Source organism: Spodoptera frugiperda, chromosome 1, assembly GCF_023101765.2.
Source record: "Spodoptera frugiperda isolate SF20-4 chromosome 1, AGI-APGP_CSIRO_Sfru_2.0, whole genome shotgun sequence".
NCBI lineage: Eukaryota > Metazoa > Arthropoda > Insecta > Lepidoptera > Noctuidae > Spodoptera > Spodoptera frugiperda.
Window position 1 is genome coordinate 6,856,923 of NC_064212.1, and position 16,073 is coordinate 6,872,995.

At 34.5% G+C, this 16,073-nt stretch overlaps 1 protein-coding gene across 2 annotated transcripts; it reads right to left on the minus strand.

Moving 5' to 3' along the window:
* Positions 1–239: 239 nt before the first annotated feature.
* Positions 240–12,503, minus strand: LOC118273108 (phosphatidylserine synthase). 2 transcript variants are annotated; one of them, XM_035589891.2, is made up of 7 exons: positions 12,143–12,503; positions 11,436–11,694; positions 10,412–10,722; positions 9,706–9,960; positions 8,818–9,040; positions 7,442–7,493; positions 240–5,352 (listed from the first exon to the last, which is right to left on the minus strand). In XM_035589891.2, the coding sequence occupies exons 1-6, from the start codon at positions 12,328–12,330 to the stop codon at positions 7,449–7,451; spliced, it is 1,281 nt and encodes a 426-aa protein (XP_035445784.1). In that variant the 5' UTR covers positions 12,331–12,503; the 3' UTR covers positions 240–5,352; positions 7,442–7,448. The 2 variants fall into 2 exon arrangements, with proteins under 2 accessions (XP_035445784.1, XP_035445785.1); XM_035589892.2 differs by having other exon boundaries at positions 240–5,346; positions 12,143–12,480.
* Between the last annotated feature and the right edge of the window lie 3,570 nt (positions 12,504–16,073).

The window sequence follows — 16,073 nt, forward strand, 5'->3', positions numbered from 1 at the left end:
CCGAAACGACAATTTGACCACAAAGAGTTGCTTAGTACGGGTATCGAACCCACTACACGTTGCGCGCAGCCAGTAGGTAGTCCAGCCACTGCGCTAACTACGGTTAGCATTACTCGGGGGATATTAATAAACAAACAGCATTTTCATGATAGACATTTGGATCTGGCGCCATGGTTGGTAGGTTTTTGCTGCGCCAACAGAGAGGAAAGGAAAGGTTCACTAAATAATTATTATAATAATTTAAAGGAGAAAATATTTATTTGCCACAGATCAGTAAGTTTAAAAATAAACAGATTATATTACATGTAACGAAACATTTCTTTGAGTAGTCAACACAACAGATGACCAATGCGCTGGATCTAGTGTAGCTATACCCTAGAAACAGTAATATAGAGACTTAGTAATATATCTCTGTAAGAATAACATAATTGAATGTGCAATTTCGAAAAGGACACATGTCGCATATTTTGCCTAATAGATTTTTTTTTTGTATAAATTAAGCCTCAATTTGCTTGCCTACATCGATTATCATCGTAAAGAGCAGCACACCTCTGCTGTTCATTTGACTATCAACGCCACTGAATCGGGTATATCTCAAAAATGTAAAATAACAAATGACACCTCTGTAGGTTATAGGTACCTACTATGTATTAATTTAAAATTAAATCGTTTTGTCATTAACAACAACGTGTAATTCAACAGCTACTTTTAGAAAAAGGTAATACAATGGTTTGGAAAATATATAATTAGGTTTCTCAAATTAAAATTGCATATTCAATTATTAACACATCTGGATTTAATTTACAGAACTTATAAGTTATTAGACAAACACGTAATATATCTATCTAATAATGTATTACAATTTACAATGCAGAAAAACATGGTGGGTCAAACAAATTAGGTATGTAGAGATGTGTCTCTATTAGCCTAATACTAGGCTTTAGACGTAAATAAATAAATTGTAGTTAGGTTTTTTTAAACGCTTTTTAACATGACGTTAAAAAACGCTTGTTTGAATAGGGCCTTACCACAAAGGATAAATAAGAAACATAATCGCAACTGTTACTAGTAGTGACGTATTATCCCGACTCCCGATTGTAGCTACTGTTTTTATCACAATGGTGACAAATGAAACAAAATATCCCTATTACCAGTGGGGATGTAATTATACAAATATTAATGGTTGCTACATATAAGAGGTACCTACGAGTAGGTACTTCGACCACAGCTTCGACGCCTAATGAGAATATTTTTTTAATTTTATTAGTTTTAATTTTTATATTTTTTAGTTTTAAGTTACCTAGTTTTTATTTCTTTTTTTTAGGTATTTTAAGTTGTAAATAATGTGTAAGTAATCGTTATAATTTACTTCGAATAAACACATTGTTAAATGTGCGGAAAGTTCATACAACGCGCAAGCAAGGCCATGATAGGCTTAACTTTATTTTTTACTATGTACTAAAAATATTGAATTTGGTATATGTATACTCTACTGATAGTCGGGATGTGTTTTTTCTCATTTGTCACCCTGGTGACAAAAAATGTTAGCTATAATCGAGAAAATAAATGTTATACTACATGCACAGACTTAAAGTACCTACAAAATATGTAGTATAATTTTACCGATTTATCCTCAGTGGTTCCAAAGCTAGTGGTGACTACTGCACTTTCTGGCTTCGGGGTTACTGTTTAGCCAAAGCGTAAACATTTCTACATAGTTTTGTAATATGAAAAATTGCAAGTCCGAGAAGCCAGTTAAAGATGTTTCGAATTACTAGACCTAGGTACCTAGTTAACCTAGTACAGTGCTTACATACCTTTGATATAATAGAAGGAGATATACCGTGATTTTTTGAGAGTATTCGTAATTAAAGAATGAACTCCGGCAGTTGGCAAAATTACATCTGTCGCGGCGCGACCGTTGCAGTCAGGAAATACAGCATGTGAAATTCGCCGGAAATTTGATAAGTTACAAAAACTAAAAACTCAAATTCTTTCCGGCGAATTTTGCGTTCTGTAACTCCAGACCACAACGGAAGTTGAGTGGCAGACTAGACGCTCACTGATCATAATTATAAGGGAGAACTGACACCTTTTACAATTTTATTTTACTAACTAGCGTCCACCTCCATATAAGTAAGTACCTAGTAAAAGTCTGTAGGAAGGTACTTCATTATGGTACCACCAGAAATTGTGGTCACTTTACTTGTGAACAAGTTGACAATGCTATACTTACTTAGGTACATAAAGGTAGATCGTCGTACACATATCAACTCGTAAAGGGATCGTCACCGTATCAAATCGGGCGGTTTAGTAGGAGTCGTAACGTAATCGTCTTGCTTCAGATATGCACATTGCACATGAGCCGTTGTACGGTGCGAGGTCGACTTAATGTCCTCGCGTTTATGGCTCTCCGTACCTAGCTTACCTACATACTTTCGTCCACGAGGATATATTTCGTCTCGCCCATATTTTTATTCTTCTCTTCTTTTTTTTTCTACTCTTCATCAAGTTATTAATAGCCAACTCATGAATTATGAACAGAGACAACCGTTTACTACACTTTTATTTTCAAAATGATGCAACTACCGCCTAGCCGCTACCCAGCGCTCGGCGAGCGGTAAGCGCGGCATCGACTGGCGCTAGCTGTAACCGAGTCAACGTGCTTCTGATCAGATGACATAGTACATAGTTGGTTTATTGGAACAAGCCAATTATAACGTCTTCCCTAAACGTGGTAAAGTATTAATTTCGTTAAAAAAAAAAAACTTGTACTAAGCCCTCCGCTTACGTTACGTGATAACCAACATAAAGAAGAGGACGATTGTTTGACGCCTAAGGGAAGGGAACGCAAGGCGGTGACGATCCGCTCCGGAGTTGCTAATCGTAAAACTTTTGGAAAGTCAATTTTTCTCTACAATTACAAAATAACAACATTTGTCGGTTGTACCTAATCGGGCTAACATGTGACAGTATGTACCCGTAGCTACAAATCATTATATCTAAGAAATTAAATAGTATTTGGATATATATTTTTTGGCTAAAATTAAATAACTAAACAGTAGTTTAGCAAAACCTTTGATGTTTACGTCATCTGAAATACCACTTGAATATTTGTTTGAATACTTGGGCCACAAACTTAAGTTTATGTCCAGATGTCACCACTGTGACAAATGGGAAAAAATGACATCTGTGACCAGTGATGTATTCTATCACTTATTTTCCTGGTTGTAGCCTTTTTTTGGAGTGGTTATCCAATGATTTCTTCCGACCTGGGTGGGGCGAGAGAGACTCTTACTAACTAAAAACCACCTCGTTCCTATTCCTGTTTCGAGCCGAAACTGATGATACTTTAGATGACGAAAATATTATTAGGTTCTTACTAAAACTGTTCTAACTAACATATTTGGATGGTCTTTTTCACTCACTAAAATTAAATATAATTATTATACCTAGTCGTCACAATCTAAGAGGCTAACTCCGACAGCTGCCTTGTAGTGAAAGGTAAATAAAATCGGTCGCTTACCTATTCTTAAGTTATATTAAGTTAAAATAAAGACTTTGTAATCATCGGATCAGAAAATATAATATTATCTCAGGAAATTCTAAAATGGTGTGAGACTGCCTAGAGCATTGACGTAATAATGACATGACAAACAGATTTTTTAAAACTCCAAACTATTATACAAAGATAGATCATATGTTAAATTAAACCTGAAAAAATTTAATTAATTATTATATTACACTGACTTATTAGTTATCCGACAAATGTCAAAGTTGACCTTTTAGATTGTTTCGACTATATGTGGATATCCCCTAGAAATCACTACTTAAGACGAGACGTTAAAAACGTAAATTGGTAAACAAGCCTACCTACGTCTCCTTTGAAATCAATACATTTTTAATTCGAATTATTTTTGTCTCTGTTTACTGTTTTGTACTTAAAACAGTGGAGCTACAATGAAGCCCATGGAAGAAAGGAAAAACAAAAGAATTGGATTCCATTATGAATTACTATTAGTTAACCAAGTATAATTTTTTAAATCATACACAACATATAAATTAGAAGTATTAGAAATATATTTTGTCGGTTGTCCTTGAAATTAACACCACTTGTAATAGTTGTAGTTATTGCAGGTGGCGTCAGCTTCAGGACTTGGCTATCAATAGAAAAATATTCCAAGCTGTGCTAATGCACATGATTAACATGACCGGATGAAATTATTATTAAATATTCATGGATAATTTTACCTAATTTACAGATTGTAATTTAAGTATAAAATTAGATAGGTATAATATACCTATATAGATATCCGTCACATTGCTCTCCACTGTCGTGTAAGAAATTTATCACATTATCACATAGAACACAATTTCTGGAATATTGGCTGCATTAATGCCTATTATAATTAACAGCATTTTAGAATACTTATAGTTCAATAGGACTCACAAAACTTCCTAGAATAATACACAAACACACAATAATCTATATTTTACTAAGTTAGACATATTCGACACACTTTCTATTATACTTAAGTATTCGTATTTTTGACTATTCGGCGATTGCGCTAAAACTTTCACATAATTATAGCATTTTAGATACAAGATATCCCTGAAGTTGATGTACAAACGATACCAAGCAATCAGAAAAGTTACAATAGTTATCAGAAAAAATAATCTAAGTCATGTAGGTAGTACCTTCTTAAATTACAGTGATTAAGTGTGTTGTTGATAACAAATAAACCACTTCGTTACTTTTTTGTGAATTAGATTTATAAACTTTTTTCTGTTGTAAATTTGTAGATTGCCTGATATTGTATGGACATCTGTATTAGACATAATTTAAGCGCTTTGCCGACACTTTCATTAGTTCTATTGTGACTTTGAAACATTGCACGTCACAAACGTACACACATAATATGTCCACGTAAGTAGATACAAAAAATATCAACATATGCCTAACATGGTGGGTCGGTACTACGGGCAGCGGGAACTAAATATGTTGGCCCTTTTATGGGCAGTATGTTAAATATGCGGTACAAACAGGATTAATCATAACTTTAACAATAGGAAGTAGCAAGTCGACTTTCTTTTGGCCGTTTACATTAGCTTTACGAATCTATATACATCACTGTAAAATCACATCTTTACCAAAGTAGACTTACATACCTACAGTCTATCATAGAAAGCCAGGCAATTATAACAACAATCACTCAAGTTAATGAGTATTCTTATGTTAAATAAGAATTCACTGAGCATTCTGGAACTTGATGCATCGATGTCAAAGGGTGGTTAAAATGGTCATCGCAGTATTAACTAAAGAAAATCTTCTCTTCATCATTGACTCTGAAACTATTATAAATACACTTTAGTTACAATCAATTTTTTATTTTATGAATAAATGCGGCAAAGGATGCCCAAAAATTAACATAATGGATCATAATTAAGAGATCGCAAATTCCTTCGATCAACTATAACTAACTATAGTCCGCACAATCTAAGAAGTCAACTCTGAGAGTTGCCCTAGGGAGGTTTGTCAAAACTTGTTTCGTCAAAATTGGTTAAGGAAAAAAGAAGTTATGGCCAATTGAACATTTACTTCACGCATTGCTTCAAAACTTTTAAACTCTACGACTTAATATCTATTAGTTAATATAATTCACAAAAAATATATGTATATCTCTTATAACTTATTATCTTAATTTTAAAACTTGTAAAGAGGTAACAAAATAACAAATAACACAGTGTGCGCGGGCGCGGTGAAAGTGTTGAACACTGTGCTCGATAGATGGCGTTGATGAAATACCTACATACGTCATCAAACTAGATCGCGTTGTAAGATTCTCAGTTATATAATGACTACTATGGGGTCAATAGATAATTGTCGGTCGTTAGTTGTCTATCAATTGATTGAGTTCTATCTATTTGTTGGTTTGCTTTTCGGTCGTTTGTTTGGTTGTAAACAATTTGAAATTGATTGATTGGTGGTTTTAGCTTTGGTTTAAAACTAATCCGACAGTCAGTTTAGCATTTGTTCGACAGAACATACGGTCGTGTCGTAACGTATCCTAATTATTTTATAATTGAACAGTACTCATAAACATAATATAATTATGTAACATGTTGATGATGTGTTTATTATAAATTACCCTATGTGTTATTCTCTTCGGCTGATTTGACGTGAAGGAATAACAAAAAAAAAACGCATTTATAATATAACTAGCACTTCCCACGCATCCCGTCAGTTTTCCCGGGATAAAAAGTAACCTATGTCACTCCACACACACACAGGTACAAACACAAATCGGTCCAGAAGTTTCGGAGCCTATTCAAGACAAACAAACAAACAAACTCACAAAAAACTTTCCTCTTTATTATGTATTAGTGTAGATTAGTGTAGATGAGGATTTGTATGCTTTATTACATATTATATTTCAATAAAGTCCTGGCTACTTCTATTCACGTGTAGATTGTAAAAGACGTAGCAATACGGTAACTTATCACTTTTTTATTGAGAGTGAGTAGGTTTCACTTAAATAACGTGTAATGCTGCGTCTACTCTTTTCTGTAAGTTATTATTTTAAGTTTGATATATGGTTATGCGAAAAGCGACCAACACGCGAGCGGAGCCGGGGGCAACAGCTAGTATACTATAATTATAACATCACGCTACGATCAATAGGCCGAGCAAAGCCGGTGAAACCGCGCGGAAGTAAAAAATATTAAGATCTAGCGATCTTAATATTTCGACGCCGCGATGTTATCCTCGTATTTCGATACTCAATCGTGGATTGTAATTCGGCTCATTATAATACTATATTCATTATACACAAGATTAATAATAATTTATTAATGTTTTATTGAGGTATTTTTCAATTATCAGTATGTTATACATTGTGAGTGTGTATGTCAATTTGGGTCACTTTTGCAACGTGTTTTTATTAGTGATGGGTTATCTTTATTACGTTACCAGTTGATCGAAGGCAAATTCGCTACTAGTGTTGACCAAAACCATAACCGAAGAGGCCAGCAGCCTGCAGCATATTACAATCTGTATAGCATATTATTAATTTTGTTGCTGTGTTTGTTACTAATGAAGCATATGACGAATACATTCCAAAATAATACACTACGAAGTGATTTTATCCGAGGAAAACCACAAAAGCTAGACCAGGATAAACTGGCGAAGATACAACTTTTGGTGATGGTTTCATCGAAAACAATAATTGAATTTGGAATATTCTATGTATATTCTATACATTGCCACACATACATTATTTTAATCGATTATAGGCTTTTGATCCATATAATATATGTTTAGGTATTCTCCTTATAATAAAACATATATGGTGGTTCTTTGATATATTATTGTTACATTCACGATTAGTTCGCTAGCAAAACATATATGATTACAGTGATTTTATTAAATTTAAATACTTACAAAATTTTCAATCAACTTTTTTTGGACTTTCTGTATTTGAGTCACTATTTGGCTGTAAAAGAAAAATAATAAAATTAAAACCAATGATTTTTAACATTGTAACATAATGTACATACATTATTAGCTACTTGTGTCATTAAATCATAGAACTGTTCTGTATACATTAATTAAATCATAGAACTGAGCAGTGGCGTACCGGGTGTAGGGGGGATGATCGCGCCAGGGTAGGTAACTGTACTTAGTATTAAATATCTGGTCCGCCAAAAGACGTCGCTCACTTTCGACAATGCATTTCGATTCAGCCTAAGGTACCTTCGGGCGCTTTAGGGCCGTTCCAGGCGGCTTTGGGCACCTGAAGCAACTTCAAGGTGCTTCGGCCTATGAGGCCTGTTTCGAGATCCTTAAAACTACCTTGATAATCGAAAGCACACTTAAAAACGCCGAGGTTTATGTTGGGTACCCTGAAAGAGATCGTCTTTAGCGTTTTTAAATGTGCTAACAACTACCGAGGTAGGAGTTTCAGGTGCCCCAAGCTGCCCGGAGTCGCTGTATGGCGCCCAAGCTGCATCGAGCGGCACCGATAGTAAGCGCCGGGCCATGATTATTTTTTCTTATTAAATAGACCTTCGGCGGTCTTGAAAACTTTCTATGGTTTCAAAGCCGCCAAACGAGCCTATTTAAAGTGTACTAAATTATGGCCTGGCGGTTAAGGCACCCGTTTTTAACGCGCCCGATACATACGATGAAGATAATCTTCATGAGAAAACTTGGACTCTACTACCGGATCCTAGAGTGGACTTTTAGAGCACCACCTCGAGTCCTGGAATTCTCATTTTTCATGGAACCATCCAGGTATTTTCCTGTGAGAGGGTTGAAAGGAGCAGTTCATTATGAAGAGGTTCTTCTTTTCATGAATTTGTACAAAGAGTTTTCCGTCCGAAAATCGACCTCGCAGCTCCTCAGCCACTATCCAAATCGTGCAGTCAATTATTTTCATGTTCTCAAACATAATTAAACAGCAGACAGCAAACTAGGTAAAAATAATGATATTCTTGCCAAAGAGTTCTCTAGAATTAATGTCATCATCAGGCCTCATCTCTCACGGAGAAGAATCGAGTATTAATCACCAAACTCGTTGAAGGCGACTGTGCGATTTCAAACTTAGAAATTTAATTTAGAAGTCCAGGTTTCCTCACGTTTTCTTTCACCGTAAGTTGTTTGTCTAAATATAATAACGTAGTACAAGTCATATTGGTACTTGTCGGGTTTCATAGGTTAATTGAAATACCTAACGGTACGGACACGGTACGCCACTAGAACTGAGCAACTACTGCTCTGAAGAACCCAGTTTTATTACTTGTACAATATTTACTCACCTCAAAATATCTATGATAGAGCACTACACCATACACACAGCCAATTGATACTAAAATTTGAATGACTAGCCATACAATTACATTGCACACTTGAGCTTGACCAAAAAGTTCTTTGCCATTCTTAATGCAAAGCATAGATTCAGTCACCATTATGGCTCCGTATACCCAACACTGGGTACCAACACGCTTGCAATTCGGATCAGTAACATATGTGTAATATTGCCTGAAACCAAATGCAATTAATAAGTAACTATTAATATAAAAAAAATAACAAAAATGATTAGTATTTAAAATTACTTTAAGTATGTACTTTTAAAATATTTATACAGGGTGTCCCTGAAGTCGACGTTCTATTAGCATTAGGTGATCGGCAAGGTTCTAACAGCTATCAGTAATATATAAAAAAAATCTAAGTCATACACTTTTTTAATTACAGAGACTTATCCACAGAAATGTACATTCTGTGCCAGTCTTTTGACTCTTGTTGCTTGAATAATTTTTGTTTACGAATACCTGAATAGCGTTACCGTTAGATGGAAAGATAAATTCTGAATCAACTGCTTTAGTTTGGAAAAGGATTTTTAAAGTTACGTGGACTTCAGGGACGCAATGTATATTTAACTAGCAAACCCGGCGAACTCCGTTTCGCCACCAATGTAAAACTTTTCTGATTTTTTTGCTATAAACCTCACGGAGCCCGAGACCTTTCCAACGAATGCAAAACCGTGGAAATTGGTTCGTGCGTTCTGGAGTTATAGCGTCAGGAAGGAAAACCTGACTTATTTTTATATTATAGATAATAATTGAAACTCGAAACTAAACACAAAAGAAAATATATCAAGAAGAAAATTATTACAATGTGTCTATTAAAATTTAAAAGTGTGTTACCTTACGGATGGAGCTACAATTACTCCTATAAGACAAAGTCGAGCGATGACTAGGGGATGCGACGGTGGCATCTCAAATATGTGTTTCAGGAAAAACGTATTTAATTCAGAAATTTGCCAAAACACAACCAATTGACTCAATGCGCAGAATCGCATATATGTACTTGTTGGATCTAACCACCGGACGGGTGTCCACTGCACAGGTGTGAATTGCAGTATTGCGCGCTTTATTTTACCAGTAGTAGATGATATATCCCTGAAATAATCGAACTGTTACTGATTGCAAGACAAAAAAGTTTAAACAGGTATGACTAACAATGTACAGAAAGATATGAATGCAAGCTGCAAACTACCAATACAAACAACCAATCTCAACTTGTGTTTCAAAATCTTTTATTTGATCTATTTATAGGTAACATTAGACTTATTTATTATTCATACATGGGAGATAGGACCAAAGCACATTCTAATACAATAGTTAGTTCATATGTGTAAGTATAATTTATATGTACTAGCTTCTGCCAGCGGCTTCACCTGTGTTCACAGGATAAAGATTCAACTCTCATTCAACTCAAGGGTTGAGTTAATCCAGACTATATTCTATCTCTGATGCATCCAAATCCATCTAGTAGATTTTTCATGAAAGAGTAACACACATACATTCTCACAAACTTTTGCATTTATAATATTAATAGGAAGTAACTTACCTTATACTGACCCACTTGTATTCTCTCATTTCTAAGGCTTTGCAAATTTTGAGCCCACACCATATTCCTAGACCATTACAAACTAAAACATCCAATATAACAGAATCCCACCAGCATTCTAAGAAATTTGGAAGCAAATGTGCAAATGCTATTTCAGTTATTTCCCACATTATAGAAATAGCCCACAACAATCCTGCATGTCTAAATAGTATGGCTTTAAAGAGCCATCCCAGAAAGTGTCCCCAGGCAAACACATCGACATGAGACCAGATTTTTGTCAAACTTATATCCGAGCAATTGACTGCATACTCCTGAAAAAAAAAGATGCCAGATTGAAAAAAAAAAGATGTAGGATTATTCCTACAATGGTATAGTTTACAATATGGATTAGAGATGTACATTTTAGCAAAAAAAAAAAATAGAAACAAGATATTTATCTGTTTTGTTTCAATAGAAAGATTTTACTCAAAAGAAAGATTAGATAATGTTATTGTACTAAATCTAATCTACATAATATTTAAAGGATGTAAGGAGATTATGATAATGTTCTGCTTAAATAATGATCTGAATTAACAATTGTATGGAATTTGTAATCATTTAGTTATTTATTACTTGTCTAAACTATATCAAAAATAGATCTTTGATGTTTCATCTACATGATCAATCTAAATACCATTTAGGCTCTGAGATACATGGTCCGACAATGCACCATTTCTGAGTTGTGTTCCTCTGTATGTTTTACAACACACTATATTCTCTTTCTCTCTTTTACACCATCTCATAGCTTTCGAATAGAGTAACAACAAAATTGTTTTCAAGAATAGATTTTCATCTGAGCTACTATTTTGGAAATCTAGTGTTGTCAATGAAGCCAAGAACATTTATAGGACCATAGCTTGGAAACGGTGTGTTGCATTTTTTGTGTTTAATTTACTGCTCATAGTGCTCCCCTACTCCTGAAAATCTACCTGCTAAGATGACACACTGATTGTAATGATGATGATTACATTTATTACTGGCTTACCTTGTCCATATCAATGTGGAAGTTGCGCAGATTTGGATCAATCCAATACATTATTTCATAAACAGTAGAGTAACTTTGAAATAATAGAAACAACAGTGCCAGTAAGTACAGTACTGATGCGCCAAATACAATTCTCCAAACAGCTGGATGTGGTCGTGTGAATGGTCCATTAGGGAATGTTAGAACAGATACTATGAGGAAAAAGAAAACTACACAGCATATTCCTGACCATATATTGTCTTGAATGCTGGATTCATCTCTAGAAATATAAGAAAATTACTTTCAATTAACACACATTTGTCAAGACATAATCTTAAGTAATAGAGGCAGGGGTTGTAGAGTCAGTGCAGCATCTATACTAACAACTGCAAAGTATTTGCTTTCTAATCCAGTAGTTAATGTGTCCAGTTAATAATAGACTAGATTTATGTTCCCACTGTCCACATAATATGAATCACATATTTACTTCTGATTCAATAACAAAGGTTGCCTTTTAGCCAGACAATGTACTGCCAAGTTTTCTTTAAATGAACATAATATAAGACAACCCACTGATTGGTGCCTAAATAAAGATAAACAAGCATATACAGTGGGATAAAAAAACAATCAATTTAGAAATCACAAGTTTTGATAACATAAGAGTGTGGTTACATCACTAAGATATTATCGTAGTTGAATTAAAAGTAATATAAAAAAATTCAATATACCTTACAAACGCTGTATATATTACTGATGCAATAGATACTGCCAGCAAAGTAATCGTATGTGGTTTGTAAAAAAATTCTAAGGAAATATCATCTACCGGTCTTTCATTAATAGAACTGAAAGCAGCCGTGTAGTCATTACTCAGCATGGTACTGCTACCAGACATTGTCCTTTCTTTCGTATCCTTCATGTTTCAGGTTTTTTTCTGTAATTACTTAACTAGAAAACGTGTCACCCGATAAAAACTATCACATTATGGTTGAGATGAAACTAAAGAGCGAGTCGTCACAAAATTCCATATTATCACATTGAAAATAGAATGATGAAAGATTTAATTTTAATGTCAAAATTGAAAGTAATTCTTAACTGTCAAATGTCAAAGTTGTCAAATTAAATCGAAAGGCCGAAATCTGTGTGTACACGTTACGGATCCCTAAGGTGGATTCATGGTCGAAACTATTTATAGACTTGGCCGAAATAAATTCAGATTTGGAAAAAAAATCGATATCACCGTGACGAGGATACGCAAGACGCCATGACCACACGCACGCAGCGATGGATTATTTCTCCAATAAATACTGGCTAGATATATAATCCACTTATATTAATACTCGATGATAAATACTTAGTATTTACTCGGTATTTATCCATTTTTGAGTATTTATCCGACAAATCGCCCATCAATACAAGCACGACATGAGACGTGGGTAGTTTGTTTTTCAATGACGAAAGTTACCATTGATCTATAAAATATAGATGCGAAATGATTGTCTATGGATAAAATTTAAGAAAAAATATTTCGACTATTGAAATTGAAATTGAAATTGAAATTGAAATTGAAATTGAAATTGAAATTGAAATTTATTCGAAAATTTGTACACAAAAAGAGTTACATACATTTCACGTTCAAGTAACATTTACCTTATAATAGTATAATCATAGCCTTAAGATAATCTATTACTACACTTATATTAAATTACAAATACAAATGGTGGTAATTTGGAATAAGAATGTAAAGTAGCGACCTGCCCGAACTAGGTTTATATTAACCTGTGTTTCAGACCATCACTTTACGACGCTTTTTAACTAGGACAATATTTGTTTATGTTAACCGGATATAAAAGTAATATATTAATAACTACGAGAATAAGCATAATTATACGTAAGAGGAGCCTATGTTAATATTACAAGTACTTGCACTACCTAAATAATGCAATCAATCCAAAATTTCTAGAAGTTTCTCTGTGTCTGTGTAATTGAGTGTTGCTAAATATTCTGATATTAAATAACTACATTTTTTGCAACTAACACTATAGAAGTCTAACAATTTGTTAAGTTTATTATATAGGAAAGGACCTAAAAAAACATAAAAGCGCCTAGCAAACGCATGTTTAGTTTGAGGCTTTGTGCAAACTAAGTCCTTCCTTCTCTTGTCAGAGGGTACTGGAACAAAAGGAAGTGCAGTGTGTTGGTGGAGAATTATATTAAGAATAAATAATTGCCGAACTGTTAGCACGTTACATACCTTATAAAGCTCATGTGTAGGAAATCTAAAGGGGCGAAATGTGGCAACCTTTAAAATTGCTCTTTGAGCACGCTCGAGAGGTAGTAGAGTTGATTTTGCAGCTCCACCCCAGGAGGTTATGCAATATGTAATAACAGATTGACACAATGCTAAATAAACCTGTCTAATTAGTTTATAGTCAGCTATGTTACGTAAACTTTTAAAAATATAAATTAATTTGCGCATTCTAGTACAGAGTAATTCGATATGTTTACGGAAATTTAAATTGGAGTCAATAGTGACACCTAGGTATTTCAATTGTTCAGCTTGAACTAATGTGGGGCAAGAACATGCAGTATCAGCGTTTGTGCTACAATTGTGCGCGTAAATGTTTATGTTGCTAAGCGCAGTATTTCTCATTGAGAATAAAATGTATTTTGTTTTATCGGGATTTAATGTTAGTAGATTATTCTGGAGCCAGTTAGTCACAATGTTAAAGCCCTTCTGAGCATGTTCATAAACCTCTTCTTTTGATTTAGCCGAGAACAATATTGCCGTGTCATCCGCATAAGACATTATGATACCATTATGGATTGACTGGCTGCAGAGGTCATTTATATAGATTAAGAATAAGGTAGGACCCAAAATACTGCCTTGAGGAATGCCAAAACCACTATTTTCAAGTTCAGTACTTGTTTGTTGGCCAATTTTAACACATTGAAGTCGATTGCTAAGATAATCTGAGAATAGTAGAAGTTGTGTTCCTCTTATCCCAATTGTTTCAAGCTTGTGCAATAGTAAAGAATTAGAAATAGTGTCGAAGGCTTTCGCGAGGTCTAGAAAGATCCCAATTGTGTGCATACCATTATCCAGATTGGTACTGATGTAATTAGTCAGTTTGTGTACTGCTTGTGCAGTTGATCTTTTGGGTCTAAAGCCAAATTGATTATTTGAAAGAAGTTTATTGTCTTCCAGATATTTTATTAACCTATTGTTAATTAATTTTTCTAAAATTTTTGAGAGACCTGACAGTACTGAGATGGGCCTGTAGTTATCCACACAGTTTTTATCTCCAGCCTTAAATACAGGTGTTACCACTGATTTTTTGAGCAATTTAGGAAAAATTCCTTCAGACAGACAGATCTGAAAAATGTGGGTTAGCGGAGGGGCAAGAAAGTATTTATATGTTTTTAGTATATTATTAGGAATGTTATCCCACCCACTATAAGGTAATTAACTTATTATATACCTACTATTGTTAATTGTTAGAGGCACGGCAGTGCCCCCGTCAAGTCGAGCAAAAAAAGGGCGGCTGTACCATTATTTTCTTGTAGCCATTCATTCCAATTTCGACCGCCTATAACTTCGTAGTGGATAAAACAAGAAGAATTTTCTAATACTAAGCACTAATTGTACAAACATGGTATACCTATACCTACATAGAGCAACTCGGTACGAGGTCCGCGTTGTTCTGGGATGGTATATTTCAATTTGAACAATTAGTTGAAGAATTATGACTTGTCAAAGCTTAGAAATATTGTCACTGACTGACTGCTAGATCATCAAAAGTATCAGGCACTTCTAACAGACATTGAAGCTTCAAATTTAGAATATGTTTAGTTTAGTATTTTTACATCAAAAAAATGAAATCTATAATTTTGTAAATTCGGTCTAGATTTTTAGCTAAATTAACTGCATCAATAACTTAGTAAGACCATGTTAATGTATGAGATTACAAAGTTATTGATGCAGTTACATTTTAATACTTAAGGAATAATTGAATCTACAAAGAGAAGTGAGACACCTACTATCAAACACACCTGTAAAAATAGTAATAATAATAGATTGACTTGGCCATCGCATGAAAACAAGTATACCTACTTTTGTTGACATTTCTCGAATAATACCTATTGTTTTGTATATTTCCTGATTTTTTTCCTGTGTCGTGGGTGCGTTTACAGACATACAAGTTCACATGCACATGACACGCAGACCCGAAACAACAGCACAGAATAATACAACAGTTTGTAGATCACACAAAGAGTTGCTCCGTGCGGGAATCGAACCCGCTACTCGTTGCGCGGCAGCCAGTTGCCCAGCCACCGTACCAACCGTGCAGTCAAAATTACGAATTGCGATGGTCTATTGCATGATTATATGCGATGGCGATGACCAAGTCGATCGATGATGAACAAGAATAAAACTCTTTTTTTCTGTTTTATTGGATATAGATATAGTTGAAGGTCGACCCGCTTGCAATCGGTTTCTGCTTCCCTTTTTACGATTTAGATACGACTACCGATACAATAGAAAGAGAGGTCAACAAATCAAAATGGCGAGCATGCAACTGCTCGCGTATAGATTCAAGATTGGAATCGTAGGGTTTTTCGCGCCTACTCCGATCTATACATGATTAGTTGCATGCGGAC